The sequence below is a fragment of the Medicago truncatula genome, chromosome 7 (genome assembly GCF_003473485.1).
Source record: "Medicago truncatula cultivar Jemalong A17 chromosome 7, MtrunA17r5.0-ANR, whole genome shotgun sequence".
In the NCBI taxonomy this organism is placed as follows: Eukaryota; Viridiplantae; Streptophyta; class Magnoliopsida; order Fabales; family Fabaceae; genus Medicago; species Medicago truncatula.
In genome coordinates this window covers 27615439-27634310 of record NC_053048.1, presented here as the reverse complement: position 1 = coordinate 27634310, position 18872 = coordinate 27615439, and the positions used below count along the sequence as shown (strand labels likewise).

The window sequence follows — 18872 nt, the reverse complement described above, 5'->3', positions numbered from 1 at the left end:
AATGCAGCAATTGCAAAATTAAAGTAATATATGTTACCTTTGTGATTTAGTTGCACTACTTGCTCTATGACATGGACACTTTATTTCTTCTATAACTAGTGGTGGACATAATGGCTTTGGAAAGGAAAATATAAACCACTAAGAAATACTCCATTGACAATTTAAAGTCTTCGGTTACTAGTTGGACAGACAAAAGGTTTTGGTTATTGTGATGTTTCAGTAAACAGTTTAGAGAATATCAATGGCTTTGCATGTGGTTATCTTCTTGAACAAACAAAGGGGAAAAACTCAGTAAGAGGGAGAAAGGATATTGAATTTCAAGTCGAAGATCATGTGTTTTTGAGAGTTAACCAGTGACCAATGTTGGTTGTGCTTTGAAGTCCAAGAAATTGACACCATGTTTTATTGGTCTTATCAGATTATATAGAGAGGGTAGGAGAAGTGGTTTATCAGATTGTGTTACCACCGTCGTTGTCGAATATTCATGTTTCACAACTTTGAAAGTATGTCTACGACCCGTAGCATGTGATTCAAGAGGATAATTTGCAAGTGAGGATAACTTGTTTGTTGAGACTGTGTCATTTAGGATTGAAGAGCGAGAAGTTAAGGGATTTAGATTAGCTGCTGTAAAAGAATCCCAGAGTTACACACAGTTGAGCAAATCTAGACCATTAAAGCCATCCAAATGATCCAACGCACCAGATTGCTTCTCCTATGGTTTATAGTCTTTATTGTCTAAACCACGTCACTCTAAATCAGATTGCACAACACTTCATGGGGGTCGGAAAATATAACGACGACGAGAAGATTGTATGGCGGTCGTCGTCAAGCATGGTCGGAGAGATGGCGGTCGTCGTCAAGCATGGTTCTTCACTCCTCCCATCATCTGAATCCCTTTACGACTAAAGTGAATCAAATCGTTTTTATATTGTTTGGAGAAATCAAATTAAACAAGAAATTTGTGATGAAGAAGAAGAATTGTTTACAATCAAATTAAACAGACGCAATATGTTCCTGCTCAAATTTTTTGAATGAGCTTGGGATTCAAACCTTCTGGAGATATTGTGAATGAGCTTTGGATTCACAAGCTAGTTCAATTAACACTTGAGTTTTTTTCATTCATTATAGCTTCTTATGATTCAAACCTTTCCTTTGTTCTGTACTAGAAGACAACATGTTGTCTTAGCTGGAGGAGAAACTTTATAATACTTTTTTAAAAAGATTATTTTAAAAAGTTGAAACGCCGTCGTTTGGCATAACTTTGTGAAACTTGGGTATTTTGCTACAGCAGCAAATCCCAATCCGAAGTTAAACGGCATAGAAGAAAGAAGTTTGCTTCGGTGAAAGTGATTTAGGGAGGACCTCCCAGAGAGAGCATAACTTGGGAGTTGGAGATTTGGATGAAGGAATGGTATTTGGAGTTGTAACATCTCGATTTTTAATTATTTATATTTAATTGTTTATTTGATGTGTTTGAATTGATGGGTTAGTGGATTTTTATTAGAGATTGATGGATAAAGGGTATTTTGGTAATTTAGGTGTGGTGGTATTTTTGTGAAGTTAGTAGAAACTTTGAGGAATTAAGAGAATATAAGTGTAGAATTAAAAAGGAGTATTAAGTGAAGTGAAGTAATGGTGTAGTGTTTTCTCTACGAAAAAGAATAGAGACTAAGCTCAATAAGAGTTAAGTCAACCAAATTCAATACAAATGGATATAAATAAGTGGTAGTCTTTATGATTTAGGATTAGAAAAATATTTGTTAAGTTTTCAGAAAGAGGCATGCAAGAGGCAAGAGAGAATCAAAAGGGGGTCTAGAAAAAGGAAGGAGGAAAGCTCAAGAACCAAATAGAAGAGGGAGATTCAAGCTTGTAGGAAGCTAGCTTTGGAAGATAAGAGGTATGGGGTTAGATTAATTTCACCATGTATGATTTATGAGCAATAGAGTAGTTGTGGATTGTGTGAATTGAGATATAATAATTGAGAAAAATGGAGAGAATTCATTACGTAAATATTGCAAAAAATTAAACTGCGATAGGGGAGTAGCTCCTTAGTGAGGTAATAATATTTATAAAGATTCATCTCCACATTGATTGTTGTTTCTAATAGCCAATTAATCAATACATATTTAAAAAGTATAATTGGAGGGTTTGCAATTGAGTTGGTACATCGTCGTCATTATGGAGTTTCATCTATATTAACTAAACACGCTCGTTTGAATTGATAGACGGATGACAATACTCAACACTGATCATCCTTCCTGTGTTTATGTGCCCGAGACAATCATTAATTTGATCTAATTGATCTTTCAAGTCACACGGTGTAACATCAACAACATTTTGGACATGTTTCAGATTATATAGTTTGAACCAATAAAATATTGTTTTTGACTCATAATTTAAACATGTTCAGATTGTGTCTGTTGTCGTTACCAACGAGGGTTTGGTCGGTGAGTGGCGTGTTCATCATCTTTGGTTGATGGATAGTGTGTTTCATGCTTCTTTTGACTATCACCACCGTCGAGGTTTGCATTATGTGTATAAATCGGCTTTCAATCTTCTCTCATTTCCATTATAACTGACCTTTCATTTTTTTTTTGTTATCATGACATTTTTCATTGTTGGTCATTCATACTATCCCCAAGTTGCTTTGTGGTATTTATGGGATAGTATGATGATCAGTAAAGACCTTCATATTAGTAGTTGTGGAGTTAGTATAAATGGCCAAAAGGGGTTATACATCCTCCATCATCTTGTATTTCAATTTCAAATCAATATGGATCTCGGATTGTTCCCATCTTCTTGTGATACATATTTAGTTTTGTTTCCAAACACGTTTCTAGTAGTTTTCCGTAGTAATGATATTATATGATTTATTCCATGTATTTTTATATTGGATGAAATATGTTTTTTTGTCCTTATCAAAATATTAAATTTTCGTTTTAGTCCCTCTAAAAATTTTATTAAGTTTTTCCTCCTCCAAAAGTTTTTCATCACGGTAGAATATTATGACAATCTTTCCAAAACATATCAAATATGAATATTTAGGTTTTAGGTGTTTAAAATTCATATTTAATTCATGATTTGTGTGTGGACTAAAACAAAAAACAAAAAGAAAAATTTGTAGACAATTATCTCTCATACTTACATCATGATTTTATTCTATCTTTTTCTTTTTTTCTCTATTGTTTTTTATCAATGAAAAGAGAAATAAAAATAATCAATGAAAAGAGAAATAAAAATTGTCATAAAAGTTATTTTTAATGATTGTTCAAATATCACTTACTCAAAGTAACCAAAAAAAAAAAACCAAGTTGCTTGAGCTCCTTCCAAGGACTTATCCGGGGAATACCGGGTTCGATTCCTAGGAGGAGCAACGCTTGGCTAGTGCGCATGCCTCTACGCACGAGTCAGATTAGTCGCCCATCAATGGTGGGTCGAAAACCGGTGCGAAAGCAAAAAAAAAAAGTAACAAAAAAAAATAAATATCACTACTCAAACATAACGGAGAATTGTTGTTGACACATTGCATAAGTCTAAGAAACACGAGTAAAATACGTTTTTGCCCCCTCGGCAGTTAATGTAACATCCCGTTTTCCCAACATAAAAATTTCATAAAAATAATCAGAGTATTCACATAAACGGAATGTCACATTCTTTTCTTAAAATCATAAACTGAATAAATAACTATTTATCCTTTAAAATTCAATAACAAAATCTTTAATACTTCGCAGCGAAATTTATTCAATAACTAAACAGTTTTGGCACGAAGGCCTCTTCATAAATGTCCCATAAAAATCCAATCTAAAAACATAGTCATAAATCTTCAAAAACAATACGTAAGGAATAGAAAAGCAATAACAAAGTTCTCATCCCGTTACGTATCAGAGCACCTAAAACACACGAGAGAGAAAGCTCACACGACATCAACTATTCTTGGTTACCTGCAAGTTACTCATACGAAGAGCAACATTTCCAAGCAGAAGGGGTGAGATTTCACAAAACAATAATATTAAGCATATAATTCAATATTTATATTTAACAACCTAAAATCATCATAATATTCATCATAGACAATAATATATCATATATCACATCTTTAATAGTTCATATAAAGAATCACAACTTCAACAACTTGGCAACTTAAACATCTTTGACTCGACAAATGCGACTCCAACTTGACTATGCAACTTAGACCTCTTATATGCACGTGGTACCAATCCAGGGCATCAAGCCCCCAACGTATTTGAGCGTAAAAAGGCTCCCAGGGCATCAAGCCCTCAACTTAATTGAGCAAAGGCTCCAGGGCATCAAGCCCCCAACAATGAAATGCTAATGCATGGACTTCACCTCTTAACATCTTAAATCGACAACCTCTTATATAATCCAATAATTTGGAACTTCATCATCTTAATCAACTTAGACCGACTCATGCAGCTTCGTTAAATAACAACAGCAACACAACAGTATACAAAAACAGCATGACATAATAATATCGAATGCAAGTCAACAACGTCTCAATTATTCACATATAATTCAAGTAATGCATATACAATTATATCACAATATAACAACATCAAATAATAATCAACATCTTAAAACATCATATATACATATAACACTTCATCAATCATGGACAATATCGTATTCACAACATATACATACATATACTAATTCATCAATCATAAACAACATCATACTCACTGTGACCTACGTGCAGTAATTTGACTATAACTCAAGTTCTATAAATCCTTTTAAAGTCAAACCAACGGCATTAAAAAGCTAACATTCATACCTACAACTTTCGTGTTTACACCTAAGACCAACTCTGTACCAATAAATACCAGTTTTCATTTCAATCATAAACAACATCATACTCATAAACTAATTCATCAATCATATTCAATTATTCACTGTGACCTACGTGCAGTAATTTGACTATAACTCAAGTTCTATAAATCCTTTTGAAGTCAAACCAACGGCATTAAAAAGCTAACATTCATACCTACAACTTTCTTGTTTACACCTAAGACCAACTCTGTACCAATAAATACCAGTTTTCATTTCAAATTTGGACAAAGTTGTGCGGAAATTCATAAAAATTCACTCTGACCTACGTGCAGTAATTTGACCATAACTCAAGTTCTATAAATTGTTTTGACGTCAGACCAACGGCATTAAAAAGCTAATATCCATACCTACAACTTTCGTGTTTACACCTAAGACCAATTGTTGACCTATCAATACCAGATTTCATTTCAAATTCGGGGCAGAGATGAAAAGAAAAAGCAACCTATATTATTCAACTTCACTTTCATTCAAAATCATCACAATCATCAATCTTAACCCTAATTCTCAAATTCTAAAAAACTAAACCTACAACATGTTAAATACAATTTTCAGAATCATAGACTCAAGATTATTAAATGTTAGTCCCACCCTTACCTTGGAATATAAAAATCGCAGCTTCCTAGGTCTCTCTCCCTTCTCTTGACTTTTTTTCTCCCTTTTCTCCAAAATTGATCGTACGTTATGTTTTTCTAAACTAAGTCTCATCTATTTATAACTTTTCTTTTCTATTTTATCTTATTTCTCTTTCTCCCCTAAAACTCTCTAAAATCTCATAACAACCCCTAAACTCAATATTCTATTCTAATATATATAATATATATAAAATATAATATAATATATTTCTATAACAAATAACAAATATATCTCTATAACAAATATACTTCTATAACATATATATTTCTAAACCAAATAGCATATATATTATACTAATAAATACCAACATATAACATAATAAAATATCACTCATCAAAATAAATCATATAAATCACACAAATCATATAAGTATATTCTAAACTCATTAAAATAATCAAATAATTAAAGAGGGCGTTACAGTTAACTGCCGAGGAATTCAAAAACCGGCTGCAGTTAACTGCCGAGGATCTTCTGCTACAAATCTGGCAGAAGCTCTCTCATCCATTATTCATCTCATTTTCCAATTTTTTTTTACCAAATCTAAAAAACCCAACCAAATTTATTCAACAAAATCACAAGTAAGTAAGTAATTATAATGCTATTAACTTACATTTTTGTTGTTATAAATGTTTTTATTTGTTAGTTTTTGAGTAGATTTATTATTTTTTAGTTTTTGAGTAGATTTACATGTTATAATTAATTTTTAGAGTAGATGTTAGTTGATTAATGTTGTTAAAATATTTGCACGATGTTTATGTTATAATTTAGAATTTTAGTGTTATTTATTATTATTTTGGTGTTTTATATTTATTTTTTTATTTTAGTTTTTAATTAGATTTACATGTTATAAATCATTTTTAGATTAGATGTTAGTTGATTAATTTAGTTAAAATGGTTGCATGATGATTATGTTATAGTTTAAAATTTTAGGGTTATATTTTAATTTGGTGTTTTATATTTATTTTTTTATTTTAGTAAGAGTATATGATTTATTTTAAGAGTAAATATAAGTTGAATAATTTTGTTATATTTTACGTTATAACAAAAAAAATTATGTTAAACATAAGTTGAATGATTTATGTTATAGTATATGATTAATTTTTTTTATTTTAGTAAGAGTATATGATTTATAATTTTAGGGTTATTTGTATGATTTTTAGAGTCTATGTATAATTTGCACATCAAGTGTTTGATGAAATGTTTGAATGAGTATTGTTTTTAATTTCTTATTGTGTAGATTTGAAACAATGGCCGGGTGGATCGACGTTCATGCACAATCCAACGGCGGAGAACCTCAGAGGTTGAAGGTTCAGTGCCTTGGTGTAACGTTAGGTCTCAAGGATGAACTGACTGAATTCAACCAAGGAGTCAACCCCAGAGACACAAGGAGGGTGAAACACGTTCGGTATAAACGTCCAACGCTCGACGAGGGGAGAGTATCATTCACTTGGGTAGAATTAACGATTGACGAAAACGTGACGAGCATGTTTTGGGAGCACAACATGTTCTAGTGGATCGATATGCGGGTGACGTTGCTGAGATCAACTGAAGATATCATCAAAAGTTTGATTCCGTCAGAAGATCGTCATTAGGTACTGAATGAATGCACCTTTCAGCTACAATAATTGTCTTCCTTTGAATGAGGTAATTCAAACTTGTCAAACGGCAGGTCTCAAATATTCGACCGGCATTCCCATTGTTCCCGTCAAAAGATTAAATTCTTGTTAGGCTGGTTTAAATGAATGTATTGAAGTGTCAAGGAATGGACCTCATTCTTTTGACATTTGAATACCATCATTTAATCTCAGCCTAACAAGAATTTAATCTTTTGAATGGATCATTGGGAATGCCGGTCGAATATTGGAGTCCTGCTGCTTGGGAAGTTTGAATTTACCCCATTCAAAGGTAAGACAATTGTTGTAGTTGGAAGTTACAAACGTCTAACTGCAACAATTATCTTCCTTTGAATGGGGTAATTCAAACTTGTTAAACGGCAGGAATCCAGCATTCGATGAGCCTCTTGAATGCTGGTATTCAAGTGTCAAGGAATGAACCTCATTCTTTTGACACTTGAATACCATCATTCAAGATGCTGATCGGATGTTGGAGTCCTGCTGCTTAGCAAGTTTGAATTTGTCCCATTCATTGGTAAGATAATTGTTGCTGAGTTGGAAGGTACATTCCGGAATGTAATGTAATGCAATGTACTATGAACATATATAGTTGAATATGCATAATACATTTTGTTTTGAATGGAACAATAATTATCTTATTTATTCACTTTTCGAATTTATTTATTCATTACGCAATTTTAATTAGTTGAATTCACGTTAGATTTAATTAGTTTTTATTCGAATACGCAATTATTCAAAACGTGACTTTAATCGAAATTATTCCAAATGCGATTTTATTCTAAGTACTATAATGTCAAACAAAATGTGCGCGACACGAAAATAAAACATAAAAAAATTCAAAACAATTAGGCATTAAATGTCATTACATTCATTCTTCCTCGTCACACAAGTCAATCGAGTTGCCCGCTACAGTCCCTAGGGCACCTTGTTTTGGTTGAGGACCAAAATAACATGTCCTCCCGCTCCTCCTCAACCTGGATTGATTGTATACCGGCACCTTCGAACCCTTTTTTTTTCTTTCTTTCAGAACCATCACAAACAATTCTGTGTCATGTCATATGCAATTTTTCTTTGTTCTTCTCATCACCCTGAACGTTACCCTGATTCTGATTCTGAGACATATCTACATTAAAAAAAAATGGCGATCAAAACCTAACTAAACAACAATGCCATAAAATCGTAAAATCAAAAACTAAACCTAAACCTAAACTATCATCAAAACCTACACCTAAACCTTAACAATTCTACAACGATTCATCAAAACCTAAACCTAACAATTCAATAAAAGTTCTCTAACAATTCTAACCATTCTAACCTAAACTATCCTAACATATCATAAAATCAATAAAATTTATATAATCGAAATTTAACAAAAAAAAAACAAACAATTCGACCACAAAATAACAATGCAATAGGATTCAAAAAACTTATTTGTTTTTGTGATTGAAATTGGCTTGAAATGGCAGATAATCGCACCTAAGAGAATGAAAACCGCAACAATGGAGTTTTGAAAAATCTTATGTGTGTTCTGTTCTTATAACCAATTTTCGGCAGTTAATTGCCCAGGATGCAGCCGGTTCTTGAATTCTTCGGCAGTTAACTACAGCCGGTTATTGAATTCTTCGGCAGTTAACTGCCGAGGAGGCAAAATCGTATTTTACTTATGTGTCTCATCATTATGCAATGTGTCAACAACAATTCTCAACATAACGTGCCTATGTCTCCTATGTCAGAGTTTGGCGCCACTAAACACACGATTGTCAATGATGAAAGAAAACTACCACGATTGTGGTGCGTGTTGACGTGACTCGTGAGTGCATTGAAGGTAATTGAGACAAAAAGGTGTTAGCTCATGATACAAAATATTCATAGAAATTGAAGAATTTAATTACGGAGTTGGAGTTTGTTTCACTCACATTTTCATTTTTTATTATCTCTTTCAGGTTCGGAAGGAGTTAAAGAAGCATACAATGCAAAGCTGAAGAAGAAGAAGATTTTAAGTATGTAGTACTTAGAACCTGTTCAAATTGATTCATTTGAGATTATCTATTGACATTTGACATAAGCGCTTATTAGACTATTTAAAAGAGCTTAGTGAAGCACCTAATGACACGTTTTTCAGCTTATTTCAATAAGCTCTTCAAATATCTTATGGAAACAGCTTATAGATTATATGAAAACAGTCTAAATTTAATTTATTTTTTGTCATAGAAATGGGAATAGCTTACAGACAAGCATTTATATGATAAACAGTTATGATATACGCACTTAATATTTTTATTTTTCTTTGAAAACTCGTTCTCCGGCCCAAGGACCTACTAATCCTGGAGACCAATCCATCGTCCACTCGTGGGTGGCTGATTGAAGCCAATGAAAAGCTCTGTATGGATTGATCAAACACAAAAATTGTTGGCACATAGGGAATTCAAACTTGATAGTGAGACCTAGAGAGGAGCACACTACTAGGTCACAAACCTTCACCACCAGGGTCAACCCTTGGCGGCTTTAAGCACTTAATATTAAGTTGTTTATTCAAAGAGAGTCTTACTATCCATCAACTACATTGAAAAACTTGCAACTTTTGCATTTTGATCAGTTGGTCATTAAGGGACACAAATCCTGATCAATATTAAGCAGCGAGTCAAATGCCTGGACTTGTTTACATAATCTGTGATTGAGTCATGGATAGGAATGTTCTTTTCTCCAACTTTGCTTACACAATTGCTGCCTAAAACTACTGGAAAGAACTGATTGCAAAATATAACATTTATAGTGTTGTCAGACATAATCCATCACTGCAATAGCCATTAACCCATCATTTTTAAGTGGTAAAGTTCTCACCATAGTAACACTTTGATGCATAAACTCACAAAAAAGATAGTAATAGTCCCTACAAGTAGAGAACAATGAAAACACCTTATCATGTTGAAAATTCTGACTTTTCATTGTCAGAGATGCGCAGTTGCAAACCAATAGTGCTATGTATTCTTGTTTATAGCTGAAAGATGAAGAGAGAGGCTCGTAAACGACCTAAGATCAAAAACTGTTTCTAACTTCGAAGTTATTTAGCATTTTACAAGTTATTCTCATATTCCTTTCAAAGTGATGTTAACATTTGAAATTTTAGACATTATTTGTATCATAAACAAATAAAATTAACAAATTATTATAATAATAGATTTTCAATAAGGAGTTTTCACTCAAATCAATGAAATACAATTGTATAGTCAAGGCATATTGTATAAATAAATCTCTCTTCCAAAGAAAGAAAAAGTTGTAACTTCAACCACACGTCAAGCCTTAAGAAACTATTACAGAAAAGAAACTAAAGCAAATAGTGAAAAACAACTGCCCAGTTGGATAACAAAAAGGGCCAAAATGTAAAAATAAAAAAATATATAAAAAAAGAAGCAATTTTATATTGAAGTTAACACTTGGGAAGATCAGCTGGTGGTGGAAGTAACTTTTGATTTGGAAGTTTTCCATCCAACACAATCCATGCCATCTTAAGACCCCAACTTGTATGTACTTCCAAGTGACAATGCATGAACCATACCCCTGCACACACAATTAGACATTTTTGTTAATTTATGAAAGTGAACTAAAACATTCTTTGAAACCAAAATGACTTTTGATAGTTTGACGAATAATCTAGGAACCAACCAGGATTATCTGCAAGGAATCTGATAGCAACCCATCCACCAGATGGGACACCAATTGTGTTTCTCTCGACAGGATCAACAAGATTAAAGTTTTTGGGGTCCTTATTTGAATCGTAGTTACCAAATCCTTGTCCAACAACAAAGAAGTTAAAGCCATGCAAATGGAGAGGATGACTTTCTGCACCAAGAATGCTAGTGTCTTGCATCACAAGCTCCACACTTGTGTTGAAAGGAAGAACCGTAACCTTTGTTCCGTTGCTCACCATGGTGTTGTTTGGTGGGGTGCCAGTGTAATTGAATGGATGCAAGGGACTGCTTGGAAAATAAGGGGCGTAGACCCCTCTGGATTGTCCAGTGAAGTGGGATTGAAGAAGTGCAGTGGTTGGCATTGTGAAAGATACATTGTTCACTGATGCTGCAAACATTGTTCCATTGGGTCCCTGACATGTTTGGTTGCTTTGACAAGGGTTCGTACCAAGGCCTACTGTGAAGAAAAAGTGTTTATCAACTTTCTGTGGAACGTTAGCCGGAAACTGGGGACTGGCAAGGCTGCGGAGTTTCTTGGAAAACTTTGTTGCAAAAGAAGTGTCATTAAGTGCAGGGAGAGTAGGTTTGAAAAGTGGAATCTTTTTTAGTGAAGAAGCTGAATGATGAGTATTGGATGGGATTTCATATTCCAAGATACCGGCAACAGTGGTGTTGTCAAAAGTTCCCTGGCCGGTAGCATATGGTCTAGCACTCATTAAGAAGGCTGCATTGGGATAGTGAGACTTGGTCTTGAGAAGAACATTAGTGGTTTGGCCAGGGGCAATAAGGATGGTGTTAGTCTCAAAAGGTTTCACGTAAATAGCGTCGGCTTCAACAACTTTGAGGGTGTGATTTGCAACGCTGAAGAATAACTCATCATTTAGTGCAGCATTGATCAAACGTAGAAGGTAAGTCTTTCCAGGCTTCACCTTTAGCTTGAATGTATCTGTAAAGAGTTAAAATGATTAAAACCATATTGCTGATACCGTTTCATAAAGAATTCTATATGCTTTTGTAGAAATTGGTGTCTAATCTAGTGAATGTCCACTTGTTGAGTGCCTGTTTTAGTATTTGCTTTTGTGATAAAGTGGAATACTGTATTAGAAAAATGAATTTTGATATAAAACTTGGATGTCGAATACAGCATGCTTTGATTTTTGTGTATTTTTTAAATGTGTTTAAGTTGTAGAAAATAAAAAGTAAGAGATAGAGATAAACACGTACAGTTTCACACACGGTGTTTGCACGTTGATGTTCAAATAACACAACTATTATATTATGAGTAGTTACGTTTAAGGCTTCATATTTTCAATTTTAGGAATTATTTGCTTCATTCTTTTAATAATTGGGGATTATTTCAATAAGATATATTTATCTGCACTTGATACCTTTTTTAGAGCAGTTATACAATGGCCCTGGAAGTCCATTGATTGTGTAGGCTTCAGAAACATTTGGTCCTCCCCCAGTTTGCAGGGCTTGTGCTATGATGGCCTCAGTATCTGCATTGAACCATTCTCCTAAAACCAAAATTAAAGAGTATAATTAGCTTATGTAAATATAAAAATAGGTAGACTTAGGTTCATCTTTTTTGTAACTTCATTACCAAATATCATAGGAACTTCCTTGTGGGGTTTTGCAAAAGGATATGGAACATTTTTCTTGGGAAGAATGATGAGAGGACCATAGAGTGTTGATCTTAACCAAGATATATGAGCATGCCAAAAGAGTGTTCCTCTTTGGCCTTTAATTGTGTAATTGTAAACATAGCTTTGACCTGTTTGGATGGGGCATTGAGTCACATATGCCGGTCCATCAGCCCATCCTGATTGAAGTTGTCGAATGCCGTGCCTATTAAAAAGATAGCCAAGTTTTTCACATATTACTTTTATGCTAAGATAAACAAATTCGATACAATTATTCTTCTTAGGAAAAGATTGTTCTTTACCAGTGAATCGAGATGTTGTTTTGCACATTGTTAACAACTTTGATAACAAGACGGTCTCCTTCTCTAGCCATAATGCGAGGTCCTGGAAACTGACCGTTCACTGTCACCATCCTCTTGTTGTGGCACAATCTTGTCACATTTTGGTACCCTATCTGCATAAATAACCTCATATGTTACAAGCAAAGTAATAAAAGAAACAAACACAGCTTTTTATACAATCGAAAAGTGTAACAAATATTTCAAGTCAGTACATCAAATTGGTAGTGTCTGGTAGTGCCGGCCAGTGCAAACTCAAATGCGCAAAAATTAATCAATGACAAAAACAACGTTGCGATTTTAAGCGATGAAAAAATGGTAACAGCCATTTTTTCTCTCTGAATGAGTAAGATTGCTCTTATAAGTTGTTCTAGCTTTTATTTTGAGTTTGAACTGTGTGTTGATGGAATGTGACAAAAATGTTAATGTATATATAGAAGAATGAAAGAAAGTGGTTGTTTGATTTGATTGATAAAAATATTATATGATTCAAAGAGAAGCAGAACTAAACATTACTGTCATTGAACAAGACTAGTAGTTAGAACAACTTTAGAGTAGTGTCAAAGACATCCAATTTAGTTTTATCTCCTTCTTGTCTAAGTCAAAGTCATTAACAAAATTCAATTGCTTATTTGCTATGATTGATTAAGCTGCTAGCTAGTTATCATTTGTTGTTTGTTTTATATAATGTTGTGTATTCAAGAATGCATCTAATAGGAATTGATGTAACTCTTTCAACCAATGTTCTTGTTGCCAAAGTAAGAGAGTTCTATCTAATGTGTATGTGTCACTTCAGAGATATATAGATATTGGTGTCATTTTAATGTTACTATTACTATTAAGTGGATAGTTTGCATGGAATGTATAGCCCAGATTCAATTGAAGCAATTTTCTTCAAGACAGAACTAGAGAAATGTAAGTCTATAAGTGGTCACGTGTGCAACCGTGAAAGGGAATATAAAATGTGATCAATGTCATCCATAAGTTTTTTTAGTTGGTGATTTGGTTTGGTGTGATTGGTTACATCTTAGATTAGTAGTATATTATAAGCAAAACCTTCAATAACGGTGGTACTTAAGTCCATAAGCATTGGTACCTATTAGGTACCACCATCGGAGATAAATTTTTGAGTACTTAAAAGAAGACTGAAGCACGGATACGAGATATGATACGGATACGATACTGCATCGATACGCTGATACGGAAAACTTTCAAAATTTAAGATACGATACGGCTGAGAAACGTTAATAAAAAAATTATATAATTAAATGTACAATATAATTATAACCATTTTTTTTAATATGTAAATATATTAACAAACAAAAGAAATCAGTCATAGGCTTGTAGCACATCAACATAAATATAAATAATATTGACGATTAAGAGAGTGATGATTAGTCAATTAGATATACAATATATCCCAAAAAGAACATCATCAGTGTTATACTATATCTGTTAGTGCTTATCGATCCAAAAAATAAGCACTATATCCAAAAAAGAACACATCAGTACTCAAGAGTTAAGTTATTTTAGTTATCATTAGCTGGGAAATATTGGGGCAGGTATTGATGCATGATAATTATCAGATACTCTCCTGATACGTATCGGGAAGTATCGGATAATTATTATTTTTTAAAATAAAATTTAATCTTCGGATACTCTCCTGATACATATCAGATAGATGTCGGTGCAGGATACGATACATCATCCATTTTGAAGTATCGGAGCTTCAAAGGGGTAGAGGGTCTCAAGTAAGCACTTCTTCCACCCACGGGTCTCACACATCTTTCATTAATATTACAAAAAAAAAATGTATTGATAAAGTTTTTAAAAAAAATGTAATGATAAAGTTATTGATAGATGTTTAATTTATCTCGTTTAAGAAAGTGTATGAAATGCTTAGCTAGGGGGATAAGTGTTTGCTAAATGATGTGTGCATGTGAGAGTCATTTAAATACCCAAAAATAAATATCTTTATTATGAATGTTGTTACCTGAATGAAGCTTTAACAACAAGGGTAATTCTCTCTGTCTCCACTATGTTTTCTAATAATCAATTTTTTAAAATATGAGGTTATTAAAGCTTTTATATTATGTATTCAAATTTAGTCAACGTGAATTTCGATCAATAAGAGAATGAATGTTGAAGATAAAGCGCTTCTAACACCCCCTTCTTAGATATTTTATTGGTTATGAACTATGATTGGTTTGGCTCTATTGTTATGCATGAATAACATTAATTAATTAATAATACTCAAAGGATTATAGGCGTATATATATGATCAAATAATTCATCCATCAATTCATATTGCTGTCAACTATACTTATACTCTACGGTATGTATGAACTTCTTCAAAAAACATTCTATACGGTATGGACTATAGATAGTTTGGTTTCAACTACCTTCTACCATGACCACAATTACTTTGTTTTTTACTTAATTGACGCAGCTACATAAATTTACTTGAGTTAGCTTTTGTTAGACTTTTCTGGTAATGGCAATTTGGAATGTGGAAGATGTCAACCATCTCGAATGGGACATCATAGGTAGCTGAAAAGTGGCGAGAAGACATAGCTTCTTTTAAAGAAATCAACAACTTGGCATTAGAACGAATGAAATGGCCTTTAAATTTTCGTTGCCATCATCATAAACATAAAATAGTACTAACCCCTAAAAAAGTAAACATAAAATAATAAAGGTCATCATTACAAAATAAATGACCACTTGCTAAAGAGAAAATATATTATAGGCTAAATGCACATTGTCCAAAGTTTCACAAACTTGCAATTTTAGCCTCCCACGTTTGAAAGAAAATAGCACTTTTTCTTCTTAAGTTTCACCCCCTTTATAAAATCATGGTCCCCCTTGATTTTGACTCAGTTAAAGCTACTCTTTACGCGAGAGAGATTTGAAAGTTTCTTTATCGTATTGATGTTCGATGAGCATGCAGAACAAGGGAAATGGAAGGGAATATGAACCAATTATAGGTTTAGCTTGTTGGTACCGATGTTAATTTTCATATTCTTTTTTGAGTTTAGGTTTTGCTAATTTATCAAAAATGAAAGTTAAAGGGAAGAGGAACAAGAATAATTTGTGAGCTATGTGAATTTAATTAGGAATTTTCTAGGTTTGAGTTTGTTTTTAAGGATTTAGATTTGAAGTTGCTTGTATTTTGTTTTGTAATTGATATTTTTAGTTTGAATATGTGTTTATGGGTTTAAAATGATGATTTCTGAGATTTCTTTTTATTTTTCAATAATTTTATTTCATTTCCAATTTACGTGACTTTTATTTTATTTTAAAATTAAAAAAATTACACAGTCAGCATGTGACATCCACGTCAGTTTTGACCGAATCAAAATCAAGGGGGACTATGATTTTTCAAAGGGGATGAAACTTAAGGGGGCAAAAATGCTATTTTTAAACATGGGGGGTCAAAATCGTAAGTTTATGAAACTTGGGAGGTCAAAAATGTACTTTAGCCTTTAATATATATATATGTGTGTGTGTGTGTGATTTGTTAGAAGATACCCTTTAGTTTTGTATCAAGGTGTCTTTTAGCAACCCACACGTTAAAAGAAAAAACACAATTAATTTTTTTTCTTCTTAACAAGAATTTAGTAAGATCCATTTAAATTTCAAATTAATTACAAAACATGAATTAAATTATTTTTAGAGATTAAAAAATTTCGTTTTGAAGCGTTTTGTCATCATAATAATCCTAGTTAATAAATCTAAAGGGTTAACAAAAAATATTTCGAAAATATAAAGCTTCTACGATAAGCAAAGATATCCCTAGATATAGGAAGACAAGTGAGAGAAAACCAAATCAAATGGAAATACATTTGTAGTTCTTCTAAAGAAGTCAAAGTAAATATTTGTGAGCTTAACTCAATTGATAGGGATATTGCATATTATATACGGGATCGAAGTTCGAACCTCAAACACTCCACTTCTCCATATTAAAATGTGTGAACTCTATCCACTATACTACTTAACTGAAAAAATAAGCCAAAGTAATATTATATATACTAAACGAAAGTCTATTTCTAGCATAAAAAGTACACAAAGAAAAAACAAGAATCAAAAGTACTCCCTCCGTCCCAAATTGTATGACGTTTTGGCCATTTCACACGTATTAAGAAATGTAATTAATATTGTGTGGGGAAGAGAAATTATTAGTTGTTTTACAAAATTATCCTTAATAAATGGTATGGAAAAGATAAATGAAATAATTGAAAGAAGATAGAGTAATTAATAGTTAAGGATATAATAGGAAAAGTAACATTAATATTTCATTGGTATTGTAAAGCGACATATAATTTGGAACAAATTTTTTTTCCAAAGCGACATAAAATTTGGGACGGAGGGAATATGTTACAAGGGTACGAAAACACCAAAAATCAAAGATACGTCACTAAGTAGGTTACCCCAATTTCACTTTTCCCTAATATCTTTTCTCCAATCTTTATTTTTCTCACGTGTGAATCCCTTTATTAAAGGGGTGAGAAAATGTATTTAAAAAGGGAGATAATCCTCTCCCTTTGTAAACTCCTTAAGATACCCTGTGATTTTAAAATAACATAATTTTTACCCTACCATGGTAAAACTCCTAAAGAATAAAGTGTTACTCAACCATATCACAAACTAAAATTCAAATCCAAACTAAAAGAGATATTTAAATTTAATATTCAACACATCTTGAATATAGTAGATCATGTGGAATGAACCCATGAACAACTAAAAAAAGGAGTAAATAGTCAATTTTCCCTCTGAAATTGTAAGTTTCATCAATTATTTCCATAAAATTAACAAAACTTCAATTACCCCCCTGAAATTTCACAACGTTAGTCAATTTACCCCCTCCGTCAAATTTTTCTGTTAGTGAACATGACGTTTTACAAATACCCCCTGAAGTTTTGCACTTATGTGCAAAATGTCCCCCAAACTTAAAAATTTATATTATTTTTTTTCTTAAAAACAAACAATTAATAGTTAAATATTAAAGCTAACTATTAATTTTGGAGTTTGGAAAAACTACATACATATATACATCAAAATAAGGAAAAATGTGTATTTTTAAAGTGACAATAATGGTTATTTCTAATAGACAAATTTTATTTTTAGAGGTTTATAAAAAAATTAATAATCATATTTAAATTTATATTTTCTCCTTCACCATCTTAGTCTTTTAACTCCTCCAACTCCTTCAACAATTTGCTCAAACCATTTAAACTACACAACCCCCAATATTAATCCACAAATCATCCCATTATTGTCACTTTAAAAAATACATATTTTTTCCCATTTTGGAGCCTAGTTTGATGTATATATGCATGTAGTTTTTCCAAATTCCAAAATTAATAGTTAGTTTTAATATTTAACTATTAATTGTTTGTTTTTAAGAAAAAAAATATAAATTTTTAAGTTTGGGGGGCATTTTACACATAAGTGCAAAACTTCAGGGGGTATTTGCAAAACGTCATGTTCACTAACAGAAAAATTTGACGGAGGGGGTAAATTGACTAACGTTGTGAAATTTCAGGGGGTAATTGAAGTTTTGTTAATTTCAGGGAGGTAATTGATGAAACTTACAATTTTAAGGGGGAAATTGACTATTTACTCCTAAAAAAAGTGTTATCCTCAAAAAAAAAAAGTGTTATCCTATCAAGTTTGACAAAAATTAAATGTTCCAATTTTCACATAACATTTTTAAAAAAATAATTCTCACATCACATAATAATAACAACAAACCAAACAATTAAACTCATATGATTAATAAACTCTATTAAAAAAAAATAGTTTAAGGAAAATTTGAATTCAACTCTTTACTTAAAAAGATCCTTCTGATCAAACTTGATATTACCAAAGTTCTTTCACTCTTTTACCCTAAAATCGAAAGATTAACACTGAAAACATACATTCTCTTGTCAACATTATAAGCAAAAGTGAATATTTTAGATTAATTCAATAAATAATATAAACAATATATAGTAAAAATCACGTATATCGTTATTTAAACGAATGTAGAATATAAATTTATGCTTATAATAATATACCGGAGGATATGTCACATTTTTCACATGA

General features: G+C 32.2%; 1 protein-coding gene across 1 annotated transcript; it reads right to left on the bottom strand.

The window, feature by feature from the left end:
• Positions 1–10278: 10278 nt before the first annotated feature.
• Positions 10279–13182, bottom strand: LOC25499957 (laccase-17). The gene is made up of 6 exons (XM_013593335.3): positions 13001–13182; positions 12750–12901; positions 12408–12652; positions 12193–12321; positions 10779–11750; positions 10279–10673 (listed from the first exon to the last, which is right to left on the bottom strand). Exons 1-6 carry the CDS (start codon positions 13112–13114, stop codon positions 10543–10545), a joined length of 1743 nt encoding a protein of 580 aa, XP_013448789.1. The 5' UTR covers positions 13115–13182; the 3' UTR covers positions 10279–10542.
• Between the last annotated feature and the right edge of the window lie 5690 nt (positions 13183–18872).